Consider the following 19,468-nt stretch of genomic DNA (forward strand, 5'->3'; position numbering starts at 1 on the left):
CTCCCATGTTGGATTTAAACCCTTAACAATGACCTCATCCTGCTAACAGAGCGCGGCAGACACCACACATATTGTGCACAAAAGGACCCTTGTGTTTTTGAATTTTGAAAAGCTATTGCAAAAAAACATCAGTCGTTCTGAAAACAACAACAGTTTTTAGTTTGTAAGTGCAATATTTTATGAAATTTGTGTATGTAATGATATCCCAGTAAGGTCTTTCCCCTCTAAACAACAATAAGCCTGATTGGATCCTAATGTATACACCTATAGATTAGAAAGTTAGTACATATTATTGTTATTAAAAAGATATCTAAGTAGTACAGAAATTCAGACTTTAAAAACCTTCATAAACATAATAAACAAAACAGTCTGTCACTTCTTCGTCAGCATCACCACACTTAAACTTTACAAATGTGATATTGTCGTTTTTTTTACTATGTTGAATAGATTTTAGGCGGTGATGGTGTCTTGAAAAACAAACATCTGATAAGTTACTGTTCAGCTAATATTGCACGTATTGGTTAGTGCTACGGACAGTTATTTGTAATGTAATGTTTTAACACTGTGTGCACCTGCAGATGGAAATGAGTGTTCGCTAAATCTGGTACAAAGCTAACCTGGCTAACGCCAGGCTGCTGTGTGCGCTCGAATCATTTCGAACTGCACAACAGCCTGGGGACCATGGCCAAATCTCCGGTGGATTTGGGAACCAATCACAGAGCGAGGAGGGACGGCAAGACGATGACGCGCTATTCAATATATGGAAGCTTGTAGTTTATTTACGGATAATAAAAAAAAAGTTTATTTACAGATCCAATATGGCAGCAGCAGACACGATGGTATTTTTTGATCAAGCTTTAGACCTTGTTCTAAATAATTTAGCTCAACAGTTTACAGCGGGTACGTCATACGTCATCTCATACGATGATACGATTGGCCATGGCTACGTGCAGACGCATGAGACTTTTTTTTTTTTTTTTCGTATCGCCCAATAAACGAGTATGGACGATCGTAAACCACACCTCTCCTACGAGAAAATGAATTGGTGGTCCCCAGACTAAATATCACTTGTGATTTTAGTCTGGTGTTAGCCAGGCTAGTACAAAGCATCTTTTCTTAAGATTAATGTTCTTTCTACAGGTCACTGACAAATAAATGAATAAACTAAAACTAAACTAAAACTGAACGAATATTGGCCATAAAATCCCTTCTTTGATGAATCTGTTCACTAAATGTGGTGTTTCCCCATGGTTAAATTAATTCTAGCAGTAGGACAAAAGCTAATGAAAAAAGGTCCTTGAACAAAAGTATTTTCAAAAGCTCTAGTATTATAAATTATACATGTAGTAAGGTCCTATGACACCATCTGCTTTTATTATTCCAGAAACTTTGATCGTTTTCTGTTCCTTAAGGCTGTCGAGATGGAAGCACTCTGACTTTATTAATCTTTTATTTGAGATATATTAGGGATGTTATAGATAGCTCTTTGTGAAAGGCTCAAATATTCAAAGTATTTCTCTGCTTTGCAAACTGATGGTGAGTCTGTGCCAGGATGAATGACGTTGTGACTAATCGAGTAAATTAGAAAACCCTCATTTCACTAAAGACAACAGGCCTCCTGCTTGTTACATTACCTATTATGCATTTGCCTATGTGTTTTCCACCCAAATAGCAGTTTAAGTGGTGAATTGTTTGGCATTGTGCCTCGTCATGTGTAGGAGGGAGTTAGCAGAAGACTTAAAGCTGTGGTCATCAAATGATTTCTCTTTCTTGTGAGTAAACTTAATTTGGCACCACAGAGCTACATTGAAAACACAACATTTGTGAAAGAATAATAGACCATGTGCGCTGTTGTGTGTCAAAATATAGTGTGTATGTGAATGAAGAAGTCAGAGGCTAAATTAGCACTGTGTTGCCATTGGCGGTCCGCTCTGTTCTCTCAACTCTGTCTCGCTATGATCGCTGGCTGAGACGAGTTTCTGATTTGCTCAAGAGAACAGTCTGGAAGTGCAGGAGGGGATTTTACTCAACTACCAACAACTTTCACGGTTTGATTCATATAGTGCAGCTTTAAGAAAAGATCCCGAGAGGAATGGAGGAATACATTTACATAGCACGCGCGTGTGTGTGGGTGTGCATGTGTGTGTGTGTGTGTGTGCACTTGCCTCTTAATAAGCATGTCATGTGATAAAGTATGTTGTCGGCCTGGAGCCAGTGGTCACAGATTGCCTCAGTCAAAGGTGGAAGTGGTTGGCGTGTGTCCTTGGATGCAGAAGCTGGGGGTTGTGGAGGTGTGGGGGAAGCCTATTTATGGATCCACATCAAGTGCCCCTCACACCCCAATGAATAGGTGGCCAATCATCCAATCCAGTGAGGCTGAACAAACAAAAGAACCACATATAATTGTCACTTCAAGTCGGTCAAAAACATTTATCTGTGATATAGAAAAACAGGGGACCAGGTCATTAGTCAGCCTGCCAGCACTGCTCTGCTCATCAATATGCGCCATCAATGGGCTCATTAAGATTGGCGCCAATGCAGAAGGGGTAGTCAGAAGGAGGGACGAGGGAATCTCCATTTCAACACACAGGATGATCTCACCTCCTGTCTGCAGCTCCGGACGAACACTTTTCATTCATAAAGTTGAGACGCGTGCACGTGCACATATAGGACACACACAACACACACACATAAGTCAGTCTCAGGTCTCAGCGGATTTCAGAGGAAACAATTGAGCCAATGAGGCAATATTAAGGTGAGATCACTACAGCATCAAGGCGGGACTTTCTATTTCACGGACTTCCTGAGTGATTTGTTGTGTTTTATCACTTGACCTTGCAAAGATTACATCAGGGAGGAAATGATGTGAAGAACAATGAATTTATATTTAGAAATGGATCTGGATGCAGCTCATGTTGCCTTTACACTATTTTGTTTAATTATTATTTTTAAGTGAATCTCATCCTTACTCCCTCCACTGAAAATACACCTTTTTTTCTCTCTCTCTCTGAAGATAGTGGTTTGTTATTGTCAATTGGGATTTTAAAAAGAGTTGGTTCCCAAACCAATTGTAGCAATCTTATTTTATTTGCTGCAGGCAGGGATTACACATGCTTTTGATTTCCCTTTGAAACCCTTGAGCAGTAAGATAACAGCTTGGCAGCCCTCTGAGAGCCTTGGAGCAAAATAGTCAGGAGAGGGTTTATACAAATTAAAACTGCGGGCCAAGATAATACACATACTCACTCAGCGACCACAGAAGTGCTGTGATTAAAGGTGACATTACCAACTGATAGTACTTGACCCTGGCAAAATCTGAAAGGAAATATAAAAGTGAAATTACAAAATGTTTTTAATTAATTATGAATAATGATCTTTTCTCAAAACTTGCTCAAACATTTTAACTACTGTTAAAATACAGTTAAAAAGACTTCGACTTAGTAATTTGGTCAGAAATAAACACATTCTGGGATTATAATAATAAGCAGAACAAATAAAGTAAAAAAATCACAAATAAAACAAATCTGATGTATAATCAATCAAACCTTATTTATAAAGCACTTCTCATACACAGGTGCATCACAAAGTGCTTTACAGATTGAAATATATTTAAAAACCCTAAATGAGAGACATATAACATTCATAAAACTATTAATTAACAACACATTACATCACACACAGCAGACAGGTCCTTAACTCAGTCTCACTTGGCCTTTTGTGCGTGGGCCCAAATAAAGGCAGGTTGGGAGAAGCGTTTCTGAAAGTCACATGGTCTCTGCCAGGAATTGCGGGTAGAAGGCGCGGAGGGAGGGAGTGGGTGGAGCATACTGCCAGTTGCCGTGGAAACAGAGCCCTCGGTTGGCCATAGTGGAGGCAGAGGCGCAGAGTTAACGGTGACTGCAGTGAGATGCTGCTGGTGGTGTGAGCGCAGAGAGAGGGGGTGACTCACACTAAGCGATGCTCTACGCATTTTAATGCACAGACACACACACACATACTGTACCCGGCTGTCCACACACAGACTCTATACAGCACTGGAAGTCTCACCTATGAGTGTCTGACATTACTCAATCTGACGTCAGAAGTTCAGATGGAGAGGATCCACATAGCCTGAGCCTAAAGACAGGACTTTATAACAGTTTTTATTTGATGAGGATTACAGACATAGGCTAATTATCCAGAAACTATGTCAGCACATCTGCATTTTAGCAGTTCAAAGGCAATTTCAGGCTGGTCTGATTTGCCCACCACTTCAATGACTGTGTTTACCTGGCATATTGTTTTCTTATTAAGCATCATGTTTAAAACAAGTGTACAGGTGAAACTGAGAAAATTAGAATATGGTTAAATGTGCTTTCATTTCTGTTGTTCAACTTAAACTGTGAAACTAATGATAGACTCATTGCATGTGAGATATGTATAGCCTTTATTTGTTTTGATTATTATGGCTCAGCTTGTATTAAAAATCTCATAACATTTTTATATTTTGAAAATGAACTGTAAGCCACAATTTTCAAAATTATAACAAACAAATGCTTGACATATGTCACTTTACATGTAATGAGTCTATATTAGTTTCACATTTTAAGTTGAATAACAGAAATAAATGAACTTTTGAAAGATATTCTGTATACTCCAAGGTGTTTACATGCACAGTAACAAGTGGAATAGTTAATTTCCGTATTTATATAAGTTTACCATATTAATGATATTCTAAAACAGCATTTACGTTGCAATGTCAGCTCTTATTCATATTATGGCTGGAATACTCTTGTGTCCACACATTAAAATGTTTTGAAGTCACATGAAGGCATACCTATAATCAACAGAAGTAAATCTATAGCATCCTCCAGCTCTGTATTTCACAAGCACTAATTAATTAATTACAACAATTCCATGTCCATTAGAGTGCATTTGGGGGCATCACTTGTAGGCTACATCTAAGTCTGCTGATAAAGAGGGTCTATTACAAATGCTACTGTGCTGGTAAACTACGGCCATGTAATTGCCGGTTTTATAATTACACAGTAATTAAAGAGATACTATGTGTAAACTGTGCTCAAGATTATCATTAGATTAACAGCACATTCCCAAATGCCCTGGGGTGTAGCAACTCGGCAGCTGTTACAAGAAGGACTTCATAATTATGTTGATCGTTTTTAGGCATTTGTTTGGGGTCTCTTTCTTCGAGCTAAGAGGAAGTCACTTTGGATCTCATTATGTTTGGTTTGAGGGAACAGTTATGCTAATGAACACGTTCACTCAGGGCAAAACACAGCAGAACTCAAATATGTAAATTGTCTCTCAAGATTTTTCCAAAACACAACAATAATCTAACCTTAGTGCAATTTCATACCACCTGTTTCCTGTTTCACCTTAGTTTAAAAACAGAATATATGTGTTAATGTATTCTCATAAAAAACAACTAACAAAACTATTAATGACCATGCGCTCACTCAATACTTAATTTGGAGAAACTTAAAAGTAACTTTTTGAAAAAGATTGCCAATGTTCAGTCAGTCATGTTTTGATTTGCTCGGGTTTTGATCAACCCAAGAGGAAAACACGGCGTGCTATTTGTTCTTTGTGGTAATCACTGTAGGATCTCACAGGGGACGGGATGTGCACTCACCCTATGGCAAAGCATTGACTCTTTGATTGTGCGTTGCTTTGCTCTTCCCTTTTAAGGCTGCTGGAGCAGGCGCATTTCCCATCATCGTTGTGTGTAAAACTGGAAGCCGCGAGGAAAATCACAGGCACTGTGACGTTTTCACTGCCACCTCCCCTGACTGCATCTTGTGATGCTGGGAAAACCAATGAGGTTTAGCACTGGCCGGTCAGCACTGTTAGGGGCAGGCGCATTGCGCTTCTCATCCAAACTCTGACCATGACTCATACATCAAAAAAATATATATATAAATTGCTGCAGTTTGAATCTCAGATGCCCCTTAACTAGATTGTACATCAGTTGTATAATGAATTATTAATTTAGTTTAAGTTAGTACATACAATTTAAGTCATTACAGAAACATTCCCACTTCAAAAACAACCAAAAGAGAAGAAGAGGTTATTTTACCCTTCCTTCGCTGTGCGCTGTCCATGGTACTGATCCGTGTGCAATGACTGTGTCATAGCAATTATCACAAAATATCTTTATAGGGCAAGGTTTTCAGATAAATGGCTAAAAATGCCCATTTTTATTAGTGGTTGGTTAATTTTATTGTCACATAAACCGCAAATCTTGTTTATACCTAGTTTTAGATTTTTTTTTAAGTGTACATAACACAATTACATTTTTATATAAAACTATAAATTAACATAAAACATGTTTTACAGTATAGGCTATTTACTATATGATATTATACTAAAGTTATGCTTGGCTTGGATTTCTGAGGCCTAAAGAAAAAAAGAAGAAAAAAAAAGAAGAAAACACCAGCCATCATGAGAAGGGATTAAATTACATTTGTCTTTGTAATTATATATTAACACATTATAAACATGATACAAAAGCGCTTTCTTGAATGTTAAAAGCGATACAATTACCTCAAAATGCAAATGGAGCATCTCATGGACGAGGTAGTTACATGAAGGCGTCCATATATTGTTCTACGTCGCCACCTGGTGGATCTTGTCCTACCTTTGTTGCTGTTTTCAACGTCTACAGATGAAGAACTTCTACTACTGCGGTACGAGAGAAGGTGAAGTGAACACGCGCTCTGCTTTTTAAGTATTCATGATAATTTGATCAACTTAAGTAAGTGTGTAACTACGGGAAGTTACTAAAATGCACTTGCTGTCAAAACATTTTGACAAAATGAAAGCAATGAGGCCTTCACAGACTCTTTATTCGTAGACCAAACGGGAACAATTTTTTATATCAATTTCTCGTAGAAACGAGAGCAGAACTGGCAAGAATACATGTGGCATTGTAAACAAAACAAACGTGAAAAATGTAAGGTGTTATAATAAAATAAATAAAATGCATTACGGGGTCAAACAAATTTCAGTTTGATATTTCATGAGATTCATGGAAGTAAATTGAATCTTAAAACAGTTTAAATTAGGCGGTTGTCATAAGTGGAACATCTTATATTGTAAGTGTCACTGTTTGTTCCGGTTGATAAAACAAACGGACAGGAAACAGGTACGTCGGTCTCAATGGTCCGTACCCGGTAAATCTCACGCGGGTAAATTTGCTCCCGTATTCTATGTTAAGTTATAACAAAATCACTGTGTTATCCATATCTATATGTAATAAGACATTTAGGAATACATTGGCGCTACAACAAGCTAAAGAAGTTTACAAACATTCGTTCCTCTTTCCTGATCGTAACTTCTCCATACATCGATCTATGTCAGGTTCAGCAAAGAAAGCCCGTACAGAAAACATGACGGTGAAAAAGATCGGTACTCACAACGGCACTTTTCATTGTGACGAAGTCCTCGCCTGTTTCTTTCTTCGCCAGCTCCCGGAGTACAAGGTGAGCAGAGCCAAACATTGAACAGTAACTCTACGTGTGACATCAGCCTAACGTAGGCGCACATGTTGTTTTTATCATCAACAAATAACTTGCACTTCTAACGTGCATGTTGCTCTTTGGGTTTTTATAAGCAAAAGATAAATATAGATGTATATTTAATTTTCGGTCCGCATCTGCGCTTGCAGAACATAATTACAAGATGGCGCTATAGTGCAGTGGGCCGTAGCAATTACATTAAAGCGTTTTAGTTTAGTAATAATTTATTATAGTAGAAATTCAGTTACCCCAAAAATGTTCAAGAGGATTGAAAATGTATAAGCAAGTAAGCACAACTTTTATTAAGGCAGTTAATATGTTAATTATAAGTTATATAATTGGCTGCCTAAGAAATAAATGTTCACGTAAGACGCATGAAGTCAGTCCAGTCAAGTCTAGTTACTTGAGTATTCATAACATAACAATATAAAATATTTAAGTTGCCTTATTTTCCCCTCCTTTCCACAGAACGCTGAAATTGTTCGCACCCGGGATCCAGCACAGCTGGCAGAATGTGATATTGTGGTGGATGTTGGAGGAGTGTTTGATCCTAAAACCCATCGCTATGATCATCACCAGAGGTAGAGAATATGATAATGTAACAATAATACATATAACGATACAACCATACACCCAGGTCAAACATTTATTATACGGTTATGGTACAATTATGTCATGTTTTTTGGTTTGTTTGATTTTTTTTAAAAACATACATTTTATTGACATTTTTGCAAACAGTGGAGAGGTCACGTATTGTAATCGTCTCTATTCCAGGTGTCGGTTTAGTGTCCTTATGATAATCAGAGGTTGCTTTTGTGACCACGTGGATAAAGATATGCCTTGGCTTCTCTTCCTGGCAGGTGGTTAGTGATAATTGGTGCTTTTTCAATTGGATACCCCCTACTGTTGGGTCACGAGGCACAGAGGCTGCCACAACACTGTCAGGGGTCCTATGAGAATGTGCTTGTCACTCACATGAAACAGCGGAAGAGGGATGCATGTGATGTCAGTGATGAATGTAAGAGGGCGGTGGTGCTTGAAGTCGGAAGAAGGAAATCATTAAAGGCTCATTTCAGCAGCCGCTACACAAACAGGCCAAAGCAAAACCAATATAATAAAGCAGAGAGAAGATAGTTCAGTATTTAATGAATGCACTTATATTTTTTAAGGACAATGAATCCTACAGACGACTGTCAGCACTGAAGGAATGTGATAAAAGCATTTGTACACTACACCAACCATGCTTTTGATATCTAACTATGTAGAAGCCTGAAGTTAGCCTTATTAGCTATTGAAATTGTTTTGTTTTTACTTCCACTCTTTCTATATACTTTTGATAATGGACATGTTTCCTTGGTGCTGCACCTTTTCATGCTGTTTTCTTTTCTTAACGGTCATTTACTCTCATCTTATAATAATCATCCTAGAAATGCCTTTTCCTCGGCCAATTAGCCTTTAGTGGCTGTGATTACCCCCACTTCCCTGGTCTGTCACTCATTCATCTGACGATCTGCTCTCTGCTGGGCTGCAGCCTAACCATCCTAATTATGCCTGAATTAAATGACCATCCGAGAGGCTCAGTGCTGGAGCACACATGGCTAAGGAGAAGCTTATATATGACCTAAATGAATGTTATGTGTGCTCACACTCTCATCTCTCATGGGGTCGATGCCGGCTCACCCCATGCAGCTGCATATTGATTTCTGATAGTTATTCAGGTGTGTGAGATGATGAACAGTGCCGTGTGGCGCTGTGACTCGGGATATTGGCTTATGTGCGGCTGCTTTGTATAATGATGACAGGCCTTTCTCAACACTTGAGGTTTGTTACACGTTTCACTCCTGTGCACCCTTAAGCTCAAAGTTTGGACATGGGTATTTAGACCATAAACTATTTGAGATGACGGGTGCTGTTCGAACACACCTACATCTCATATATGTGCATTTTATATCTGTACTTGTTTTGCCTATGATAAATTTGATGTTTTGATGCTTATGTGTAAAACCGCCGTAAAAGCTCACGTGACCTGACGGCTTTTTAAACCTGAATTTTGTACAGCTGAGTTACACTGCCTTGAAAAAAGACCGAAGTGTCGAAACGTGTTGAATAAATCAAAAAAAACATGCACCAGATTTCTCCTTCCCTTTACCTATACTTATCTATTTTCACCTTTTACTGAAACAGTTTATAAAGTTTCTTATAATTTTCCTTCCTGCTGCTATTTTCAGAACATTCTCAGAAAATTACCACAGCCTTTTTCCTGAAAAGCCTTGGGTGACCAAGCTGAGTTCGGCCGGTCTGGTGTACCTGCACTTTGGGAGGCGCGTGCTGTCCCAACTGACGCAGCTGAAGGAGGATGACCGGCAGTTGGAGGTGCTCTATGACAAGGTGAGGCTGGAGATATATGTACGCCTGAAATACAGGAACTTGGTTACCTGCAAGGTTGATGGTGAAGAGTGAAGGTTTTTTAAGCTTAAAGAAATCCTTCTTGTAAGGCTGGCGCTGATGCACTTTCTTTGTCTGTCCTTTTCTCACACTATTTAAATGGGAGTCATTTCAGATTCATTTTTGTTTGCACTGAAATATGAAATTGGCCCTGGCAGTTTAGAAACATGTAAATGATCTTAAAAAACATCCTTACCACATACAATCAGTTGCAAACAGAAAGATTTGGCCTTTTCGATTTCTGTAAAAACAAAATACGACTTAACCCATGTGATTTCCTTTCAAGCTAGTTTAAAATACTGGATGTTATATTGAGTTAAACAAATGTCATGTAGTTTATAACAGTTTAGTGCAACTTGCTCAATCTGTAAAAATGTGCACGGCTCCAACATCCTATTGTTATTGTAACGTAAATCTAACATTTATCCCAACACCAACAGCTTTATGAAAACTTCGTGGAGGAAGTGGATGCTGTGGACAACGGCATTTCCCAGTGTGAGGGCGAGGCTCGGTACAGCGTTTCCACCACGCTGAGCTCACGTGTCGGCTACTTGAATCCCCGCTGGAACAGCAAGAGCCAGGACACAGAGGTGTGTGCAAGCAAGCTGTAATTCACAAGCTCCTCACTGTTTTATTTATCTAGAAATAAGTATAATAAATGTAAATAAATGCATAATATCTATATATGGAGAGGTCCAGACTTCCTTACCCCACACAGTTCGTATCTCAGGCTTGCTTAGAAACAGTCCTGTGATAGTAGTAGTATTAGTAAAAATATTTTTGTTGTTATCCCTGAAATTCTGTGTTCTGCATTTGACCCTTTGCTGCAGATGCTTCAAACGGTGTCACGATTACTTTAAATTTGCTGAAATCATATACAGGTGAAACATGGAAAATTAGAATATTTTGAAACACTTCATTTATTTCTGTAATTCAACTGAAAATGTGAAAATAATATATGATCTTGACTCATTACATGCAAAGTATATAATGAGTGTGGTGACATAATGTCAAGCCTTGGTGTGTTATCATTTTGATGATTTTGGTTTACAGCTTGTAAAAACTCAATTCAAAATCTCAGAAGATTAGAATATTACATGAAATCAATAAAAATAAAAGTAAGAATTTATGCATATGTACTTGAATTACTGCCTTAATGATGTCTTATGGAAGACCAGGATGCTTCAACAAGAGGAATACGATATTTGAAGCTCATGTCCAGGATCCGTCTGTGGGTGGAGGCTCTTGATGCTCTGACTCCAGCCTCAATCCACTCCTTGTGAAGGTCCCCCACACTTTTGAATGGCCTTTTCCTGACGGTCCTCTACAGACTGCGCTCATCCCTGCGGCTTGTGCACCTTTCCACACTTTCTGTTAATGTGCTTTGATACAGCACTTTGAGAACATCCAAGTTCTTTTGCTCTTGTCAATGCTCGTTTTCTGCACAACTGTCAGATCAGCAGTCTTCCCCACTGAGAGACTTTAAATGGTCTCTCAGTGGACCCTTTGCAGGTGTTTTGGATTCATTAGCTGATGAGAGGGTGACACTTTGAGCCGACAACATCGTCCTTTTCACAATATAAATTTTTTTTTTTTTTTACAAGCTGTGAGAAGCTGTGAAAATTTGAATATTTTGAAAATGGACTGTAAGCCATTCATCAAAAAAAACAAAAACAAAACAAAGGCTTGACATTGTCACTTTGCAGGTCACAAGTCTATATCATATATTAGTTTCACATTTGACCCAGTGAACTTTTAAAAAGTTGCTGTAAAGATTGAAAACTGTAACTGATTCCAACTTCTCATTAATTAAGCTGATGGTTGTGGACAATGGATCCAACCTTTTGTCTTCCTGCTAATTTCGCTCTTTTTTCAGGAAGGTTTCAAGAAAGCTTTGGCATTGGTTGGGGAAGAGTTCCTGGACCGCTTGGACTTTTACAAATCGTCCTGGTTGCCGGCTCGTGCTGTTGTGGAGGAGGCTGTTAGGCAAAGGAAGAAGGTACACAGTTCAGGCATAAAAATGTAATTATTGACATTCAGTTAATTAAGAGAGATTGTTACATAATTTCAATGAAAGTGTTGTGCTTTTAATAATATCAGAGAGCATGAAATTGTGCTCATTATTTCCTGAAATGATTCTTTTCACATAGAGCTTAGTTGTTGCTGATTGTGTTTTGCCATTTCACTGTGTTTCTTTTGTTTCCAGGTGGACCCCAGTGGAGAGGTGCTAATGTTCTCTCAGGGCGGCTGTCCCTGGAAGGAACATTTGTTTGCGCTGGAGAAGGAGCTACAGGTTGAGACGCCAATCAAATTCATCCTGTACCCGGATCAGAACGGACACTGGAGGATTCAGTGTGTTCCCGCGGGTCTCAACACTTTCCAGAACAGGTGATCAGAGTTGTACCAATTAAACACTCTCAAAAATATTACTCATAGATCATTTAGACTTATCTTTTATAAGTTTGCTCACTATCATTGTGATGTGAGTTACTAACTTGCTCATGAAATCCATTGGGAGATGATTAGTTCCAGGCACTTGTTTGTGGAGCCTTTTCCTCCACCTCCCCTGAAGGATTGTATGGATGTAAACACATCCCTGCAGTTGATTCTGTTGGGAGAGCCTTTGGCCATTGGCTGAAGCGTATTCATAGTTAATGAATAGAAATCTACTCCTCTGGTTGCTTATTATCATTCACTTGTGTTAATTCTATTGAAAGATTTACCTTACAGACTGTATTTTCTGCTACAGTGGGTGGAGGTTGGTAGGGGAACGTACATGCTGGTGTCTTCATTGTGGAGAGCCCCGTGCTCAAGTGCTATGGGACCATCGATCTCTCTCAGGACATAGACAGGGTTTCACCTCAGCCTTCCCCCCGCCTGAACCGAGCGAATTTTCTCCAGTTCGGTATTACTCAAATCTAAAAAAGCTTCTGGAGTGGAGAGCACCAGTGTAATGCCTCAGTTGAAAGCTAAGACCTACAGACGTGATTGTAGCTTTGTTGTCACATTGTTGCCACATTTTTGTCTCATTATTGAGGCGCTTTGTTGTGTTTTTGTTGCTTCGTTGTCATGTTTTCGTCACTTTTTGTGGCTTTTTTTGCTCTTTAATCACTTTTTTGTTGCGTTTTCATCGATTTTTTTGTTGTGTTTTCGTCTCCATTTAGTCGCACTTGTTTCACAAAATTAATCATGTCGATTTTTGAAGTGGATAAAAGGGGTACTATATTGTGAGGCGTAATAACACCTTAGGAGCACTTCGACGTCCACGCAGTAAGTAGTATCTCACTTTACTGCGCGGACGTCGAAGTGCTCCTAAGGTGTTATTACGCCTCACAATATAGCATCTCTTTTATCCGCTTCAAAAATCGACTTGATTAATTTTTCAACTCGTCTAAGCTCAGGTAAGCTCAACTTAACCTCAGTTTGTAAAAACGATGGCCTATTCCTTTAACAGTGGGAGAAATAGTTTGTAGTTTGTCTTTTATAAGATGCGCGGGGCTTTTACGCTCTGTTACTCAGTACTAGCAGCACGTTTACCTCTACTTGAGTAAAATCATTTTTAAGTAATGTTATTCTTACGTAAGTGAATAATTTCTTCTCTGCACACCTCTGGATGCAAGACACTGCCCCCAAATCCCAGCCTGGCCATAAGTATTCTCTTGGAAAGCAGTAAAGCCTTACTTAAGATCTTGAGCTGAATGTTCTCCGGCAGCGTCCTTACTGAGTGAGTTAATTTATCCGCGAAATCACAGAAGTCTGACGTGAAAGCGGTTGATTGTGATTTGTGCTTTTCCGTAGTCTATCAATACAGCCCAGTCGCCTGAGTGCAGCTCCAGGCTAACGACGGCTGATTGTCCTTGTAAGTGGTGAAGTGGATCAGTGTCATTTTTCTGGTCTGGTTACTATTTCTCTCTCTACAAGTGTGCAGTCTGGTTGTAAAGTCCTCAAACAGTAATGACAGACACTACGCTTGTACATGGTTGTTGTTTGTGTCTTGGAGTGAAGCAACAGATGGATAGTTCCCTGGTGTCCCCTGTCTTTAGACCCTCCTTCTCAGCGAGGGGGAAAAGGAGGAGAAACCTTGAGGAGAACGACCGTGTAGCGTTCAAATATGGCTCACACTGAACAAATTTGAAAAATGGGATGCCTTCCTGTAAGCTCCAAAAGCCCCCCGCTGAGTCTTAGGATTACGGTGCACTCGTCCGTGTGACCTCTGCTCTTTAAATGTTACCTCTGACAGTCAGGCACTTCATTTGTTCATTATTGGCGCAGGGCTGCTTGGGAACAGCAGGGGGGCCCCTTCAGTACATCGAGCTCTCGGTTAACGGCAAGATGTGGGAAATTTCTTTTTGATTTGGAGCTGACCTGACTCGGTGACTATTCCTCTGCCTTCTATTTTCATCACTTTTTTTTATTACTAGCTTTTCAGTGCACTGCTATACATATTCTTCAGCCTGTGCCCAATAATCGCCTCTCCTTTTACCCCCGCCTCTTCTCCAATCTCGCTCGTTCTCTTGCCATTAATCCTTTTTTCTCTGTCCCGCCGCCCCTCCCTCATCCGCTCTCTCCTATCTCGCCGTCTTCTCGCGCACCCCTCCCTTCCCCTCGCACCCTTGTTCCCTCCGCGAGGACATTTTCCACTCGGCTGCCGAATCTCATCAGGCGACTGCTCTTTCGAGTAAAAAACACAGGCACATGTTTTGGTTCGTAGAGATTCAAAGATTTAATCCGATGCAAACATGGCAGTTAGTTGGGAGCGACATAGGAACAATGGCTTATATGAAAAGTATTGCTGCAGATGGTCCTGTCTCTGGGCGGCCTGCTTCGACCCAGCAGGAAAGCGCTGGGCTTGCCAAAGGGGGTGTTGTTATCACCTGTGCCCCTGCTACAGCACCTGCGGGGGAAAGGCTCTATTTTTATCAGCCTCACAGAGCAAAGGAAATGTGAGGTGGAGGAAGAAAGACTTGGAGAATTGTTCCTCCTTGGAGATGTGCTGCATAGATGCGACAGCTGACAGCGATCGACTGAACTAAGAAATGTATAGATTCTCGAGGGAGAGGAGATGTGTGGTTTTCTTACAGATTGGGACCACAGGCCACAGAGCTATCATGTCATGCTTTTGAATCGTGAGCCATGTTATTGCCCTTTTATGTCGTAATACAAAAAAAAGCCAATGGGTTGCATTCATGTGATGCTGTTACATTCTGCAAAGTCCATCATTTCAAATTGGAGGGAGCTACGAATTCTAATTTTCTTTTTGGATAAATGTCAAAAAGTGTGCATGATTATGGATACTTAACCACACTGTGAGCTTGAGCTGGGCAATTAATCCAAATTGCAATCCCTACTTTGATCAATCTCAATCTTTCTTTTGCAGAAACGGCTTCTGATTTTGTAGTTTGGACGAGACAATGGGGGATTTTTGTTATTGTTTCTTTGATGTTTATATATAACGATGTAAGTTCATGAATCAGCTACACCTGAAATCGATCAATTTATATTTTCGCCATATTGTCCAGCCCTGCTGTGAAACACAAGATGGAGATTTTGTGGAGCTACTCACTGACAAACACTTGAACATTTTCTTCACAAACGGTGCCTCATTTTAGATTTTAATTGAAGCCACAGCCACTTAAGTTCTACTAAAAAGACCAGAATTTAAATTCACAATCTCAAATGTGTTGGTTTTGTTGGGTTAGAAAACAAAACAATGCAAATTACAGTTTTAATTAGCATTAAATGAGTGCATCTTCTCCAGTTCGACTTTACTCAAATCTTAAACTGCCCTGATGAAGACGTTATCGAAACACATTGGCGTGGTCCAATTTTAGTCCACTTGCTTTGCACACAATGTGCCTCAGAGCTCTTGCTTTTCTGCTATCCAAAGTCATGATATGAATTCAGCAAACTTTTTTTCTGCTTTTTATTCTTGACTAGAGCTTACAGACTTCAGGCTGCAGTGCAATTAATCATTTGAAAGCTAAGACCAAACTGATCTTAAAGGATTCCTTGCATTGTGACCGTGTTGCCGTTGCTTTTTGTCACATTCTTTTTCATCTAATTTATGCCACTATTTTGTTGCTTTTTTGTGGGTTTTTTATTGAATTTTTCTCACATGTTTGATGCTTTGTTGTTTTCTTCCTCGTTTTCTACTTGTTTCTGTCTCTATTTTGACACTTTTTTCAAGAAGCTTTTATACTTGGGTCAAGCCAACCTTGAAAAATGTGCTCGGTTCAGGTGGGGGTTAAGATGTCGATCATAATATCCACAATTGAGAGAATTCAAACGCCTTCCCTTAAATATAATCTTAACCTTTTATAATTAAATTTATTGTTGCCCGTATTAAGTCCCCATCAGTGTAGACTATACAGTATAAACCGTGTATCCAGAGAAATATGTGTCCCAAGTTTGAGTCCATTTGTCCTTGGTCGGGGCTGCTCATGCTAATAAAAGGGGAGTCTCTCATTATGGCATGGTAAAGTCTTGTGGGTCCTGCTCCCAGGGGAAAATAATTTGCTAATTGTGGTCTTATTTTTAGACGGGTCATCTTGAGGTTCTGCGCTTCCTGCATTCATTGTCATAACAACGATCCCCTCCTACTCCTCCGCTCATTAACAGCCCTCTTGACCTTTCTTAGAGCTTGTTTTCCAGCCATACTGTGAGGCTATCGATTGGTTGATTCATTTAACAGGGATTATAGGTTGCCAATGCGTTCTCCCCGTGTTGTCATATGGCGATCTCAGCAATAACAACGTGTAGGAGACGCGTAATGGTACCTGTTGTGGTCGGAAATGAGATTCAGGGTGTTGTATAAGGGGGTGTTTTGCAAATTCGCTGAGGATTTGGAGTGGTTTTTGAACCAAACAAAAACATTGGAAATATATAGAAGGTGCAGTTACACGTATGACCTGAGGTGGCAGTAGTGAGTATAAAATGGCCAACTTGCATCTAGCCCCTTTAAAAAAAGAAAAAAAAAATCACATAAGACCCCTGCCAAAAAAGTGTGACTTGTAGTCTGGAAGATGCGGTATTTATTTTCTATTCAGTGGCAGAAAAAAATACTGTTAAATGCATCGGTAAAAGAATATCAATTGGAGTCAATGGGGATTTTATTACCCAATTTGAAATGCACTGTCGACAATTGGCAGAGCTTTAGATCAATGTAAAAGTCATTGCAGATAAATAAGCTGGTCTACATTTTTATGAATTTCTCCCTTCATACAGCCACCGCCAAACACAGTCGAAGAGGTCACATCCACAAAGCCTGAGTCAATCTCTTCCCCCATTCTAGTAAGGCTGCCTTTTGACTTCAGCACCTCATCCATTGGGCCCCAGAATGGCTGCGCTGGTGCGTGATTTTCCACATTACTGGAGAAGAATAGAGCTGATTTTTTATTGGCCTATTTACAGAGGCTGAACAGACTGCAGTGGGCTGCGCCTGGTCATGACATCTGAAAAGACCGGAGTAAATCCTAAATCCCCGCTGCAGTTGATGGTCATAAGACGGTCGGTCGGTCATCCATAGATGTTGTGCAAAAGTCCCCGAACGATTGGGAGGCTGGGAAGTGTGTTTTGCAGAGGGCAAAGTAACTCAGCTTTTGAATAATCTGAAATTGTCCAGAGAGTCATTTATTTGAGCACACGTGTTTGAGGATCCAGAATGTTTATGAAAACCACTGAAACATGATGCATTTGCTGAGTGTCTCTTTGTCCGCTTCCGTGTTAAACTGTCCTATTTAATAAAGCCCATGTTGTGGTGGTGGAGGAGGAGGGTGGATTACTTCAAATCCACACTCCAATGACACATATTCAACCCTTATTACATCCCCCCAGGTTGTCCCTGTTGGAGGAGTGGCGTGGAATTCGAGACGAGGCCCTGTCAGAGCTCAGTGGCATTAAAGAGTGCATCTTCGTCCATGCGGGTGGTTTTATTGGTGGCAACAAGACCCAGGAAGGTGCCTTGGAGATGGCCCGGAGGACGTTGCAGGCGGCTGCCCAGTGCACTGCTGCTGCGAATGGAAAGAGTTGATTCGCCGCAGAGGACGGCCAACAACGCACCTCGTCCAGTGGGATCAGTCAGGATGGATTAAAATATTAGTGTACCGTCTTGCAGTAAGTGTGTCCCAGCCAGGATTAATGTTGTTTTGTTGTTGTGTGCCAGTATTCAAATGGCACTGCCAAAAAGGAAAATTGGACCATTCTCTGAAGTACCTGTTTAACAAGGTGTAATGATTGAAAGGATTTTTATACCCATATGTTAAATGCCTTTGTGAGTTACTGTAAGCGATTCAAACCCCCTCAAATAAATCATGGTTGTTGTGTACAAGTTTGATGTGTATTTCTTTCGCCAAATGCACAAGTAAGTGCTTTATTGTCATTGTACAAGCGTACAACAAAATAGTGTTCAGATGTCAGTCCTGGGCTGCTGCAGCTGAGCCGCGCTGCCACTGTGTGTCAACCTGACCTGTATGACCTTGGAGGTCGGGGAAACTAGCACTCGGAAGAAACCTGGCTGCCCTCTATCTCCTCTGAAACGGTGCACCGCCTCCTGGGCTTGTCCCCGTCTCAAAGTGTGGTGTCCTGCGCTGATCAGCTCCACCTCCTCCTGCACAGCTCCCTTCGCCCCACAACAGTCTTTCACCACCTCCTCGTTTGTCCCTTTGTTGTTTCCTGTAGCTCTTCTTGTGATGCTTCCACTGCGCTGCAGCTGTGGGCTCTTGGTGCCTCTTCAGTGTCTCAAAAGAAGAAATTTGTTGGTCTCAAATGGGTTTAACCGATAAGCTAGCATTTTGTTTACCTTCAAAAAGCTGCTTTCTTCAGGACCATTTTGGACCCTCAAAGTAAACAATCCACCAAACCTCCACAAAAACATGGTAAAGACGTACAAAAGTATCCAGAAAAACAACCTGTTTTCACAAGGACTCTGGGTTTACCTTTCCACTGCCCTGACATGTAACTGTTGCTCTGTCTAGAGGTACAGCCATTACATCGCCGCCTACAAGATCAAAGCATCAATAATGAGTCCTGATTAAAGAGAAGTGAACGTTTTTACAAAAGAGATGACACGGGGCAGTGTCGTGACCAGGTTACAGACTGTGGGCTGTGCTCTATACACGCTTTATTTATGATATACATTTGCGATGTGTATTGAATCTTCTCATTACTTTTCCATTAGAATAAAAAGTTGCCCTTTTACCCTTTTTATCTCTATCCGCTCATTGCAGTGATTCATCTCAGCGCGTGTTAAACAGTCATATTGGCCTAGACACTTCAGCATACAGTTATATTAAGTTTTCAGCAATAACTGTGTTCGCTGATTAGCATCTAATTATAAATATGTTGAAACTATACCTTCATCTAGCCATGCAAGATTTCACTCTCAGACAAGCACCGTTAAGTGGTATTACTCAGCTCCGCTTTGATCTGGACCAGTGCCAAGGTTTCAATCCAATCCATATCCATTTTGTCCGGCTTGAGCCATCACGCAGCTCGTATTGTAGTCACGG

General features: G+C 40.3%; 1 protein-coding gene across 2 annotated transcripts; it reads left to right on the plus strand.

Moving 5' to 3' along the window:
• Positions 1-7,147: 7,147 nt before the first annotated feature.
• Positions 7,148-18,270, plus strand: myg1 (myg1 exonuclease; the record flags this gene model as incomplete). 2 transcript variants are annotated; one of them, XM_079579176.1, is made up of 8 exons in its annotated part: positions 7,148-7,187; positions 7,360-7,481; positions 7,986-8,098; positions 9,746-9,905; positions 10,403-10,552; positions 11,839-11,961; positions 12,169-12,350; positions 17,796-18,270. In XM_079579176.1, the coding sequence occupies 7 exons, from the start codon at positions 7,389-7,391 to the stop codon at positions 17,989-17,991; spliced, it is 1,017 nt and encodes a 338-aa protein (XP_079435302.1). In that variant the 3' UTR covers positions 17,992-18,270. The 2 variants fall into 2 exon arrangements, with proteins under 2 accessions (XP_079435302.1, XP_079435301.1); XM_079579175.1 differs by lacking the exon at positions 7,148-7,187 and having other exon boundaries at positions 7,209-7,481.
• Between the last annotated feature and the right edge of the window lie 1,198 nt (positions 18,271-19,468).

Source organism: Gobius niger (genome assembly GCF_951799975.1).
Source record: "Gobius niger genome assembly, chromosome: 20".
Classification (NCBI taxonomy): domain Eukaryota; kingdom Metazoa; phylum Chordata; class Actinopteri; order Gobiiformes; family Gobiidae; genus Gobius; species Gobius niger.